This window comes from Buceros rhinoceros, unplaced genomic scaffold (genome assembly GCF_000710305.1).
Source record: "Buceros rhinoceros silvestris isolate BGI_N320 unplaced genomic scaffold, ASM71030v1 scaffold22496, whole genome shotgun sequence".
NCBI lineage: Eukaryota > Metazoa > Chordata > Aves > Bucerotiformes > Bucerotidae > Buceros > Buceros rhinoceros.
Genome location: NW_010417269.1, coordinates 1,890 through 3,302, shown reverse-complemented (window position 1 = coordinate 3,302; position 1,413 = coordinate 1,890). Strand labels below are relative to the sequence as shown.

Sequence of the window (1,413 nt, the reverse complement as noted above, 5' to 3'; positions counted from 1 at the left end):
GCCGCTTCACCGCCAATTTTCACTTGGAAAACATAAAGCAGAGCTGCAAACGCTCTTACCTGAGCGTTCTTACCTGATATTTAAACCAATGAAGTTTGTCCATGTAAAAATATAGTCTCCGCCAAAAAACATCCCAATATAGGTTATTAAAATATTCTGCAAAGGAACGAGAGCATAAGTTTCTATGTAGCCCAAGAGAAGCGCATGCTCTGTGTGTGGAAAGGGGAAACCCCGGATGCAGGCGGTGTGAAACAGCCGAGCAGAGGCAATACTGGGCTCGCAACAGGCAGTTTTAGAGCTGCTGAGAAACGCTCTGCCACTGTGGAGCCGGGGGACGTGGGGTGCTGGGGGGGCACAAAGTGGGTGCAAGGGGGCTGTGGGTGCCCCTGGCTTTTGCTGGAGGAACTCACACATGTCGTGGGCAGGCAGCGGTGAGTCAGCCCGCGCACAGGCAGCTCTGGGAGCAGAAAAACCACTTACCTTAATGCAGCCAACTATTGTAGTTGTAAGAGCAGAATTATACTGAGTGCAAAGAACCGTGGAGTACATCAAAATAAACCTGGGGGAGGAAGAACCGGCGTCAGGCTCCAGCACACGCCTCAGGCATCTCTTCCCCTCTGCTCCAGAGCGGTGTTTGTACCCCCCTTTTTGGGCTAAACCAGCTCTGAAACAGGGTAGGAAATAATTTCCACCCACCACGGCTCTCAGAAAGGGTCCCTATCAGGACTAAAGATTTATATGAGTATTTTTTTTAACCCAAAACAGCTCAAATAACCAAAATACACTACTGCTGGAACCCTCCTGCCCACCCACTGGTTTACGGCGGAGCCCCAGCCCTCGAGGCAGGCAGCACCCACGGCAGCAGCATGCGTCCTTACCCCATTACACACGACAGCGTAAACTGCACGACGAAGAGCGTGTCTGCCCAGCCCTGGTACTCCATTGCCTGCAAGAAACACACCCCGGCCCTTAGAGGAGGAAACACGGTAATTCACAGCAAAACGAGAAACAACCCCTGACATTGGCTTCCGTGTCCCAGCAGGAAAAAGCAAAACAAAACAAGAGCCCAGCATGACATCCTGAGGTTGTCCACATTGGCATCACCTCCAGCCTGCAGCAAACCCAGCACATGCCTGCTGGGAAACGCGCTGAAGAACAATCCCACCAGCGGGAACAACCGGGAATGGCATTTCCCAGCTGGGTGTTGTCCAGAGTCACCCTCCAGGCAGTTCCTCCACTGCCAACTGCAACGCTCAGACAGTGCGTCCCAGGGGAGCAGAACCTCAAGAGAACCACAGACTGGTTTGGGGTGAAGGGACCTTCACAGCTCACCCAGCCCAACCCCCTGCAGGGAACAGGGACATCTGCAACTAGAGCAGGTTGCTCAGAGCCCCAAGGGCCAACCTGACCTGC

The 1,413-nt window shown here is 53.4% G+C and overlaps 1 protein-coding gene across 1 annotated transcript in view; it reads right to left on the bottom strand.

The window, feature by feature from the left end:
- Positions 1-1,413, bottom strand: part of SLC35D1 (solute carrier family 35 (UDP-GlcA/UDP-GalNAc transporter), member D1) — a gene marked incomplete at its 5' end in the record, with an annotated part of 3,856 nt that overhangs the window by 741 nt on the left and 1,702 nt on the right. Inside the window, 3 exons of the mRNA XM_010138155.1 lie at positions 74-156; positions 481-559; positions 879-946. Coding sequence (XP_010136457.1) covers positions 74-156; positions 481-559; positions 879-946 — 230 coding nt within the window. The remainder of the gene's footprint in view (positions 1-73; positions 157-480; positions 560-878; positions 947-1,413) is intronic.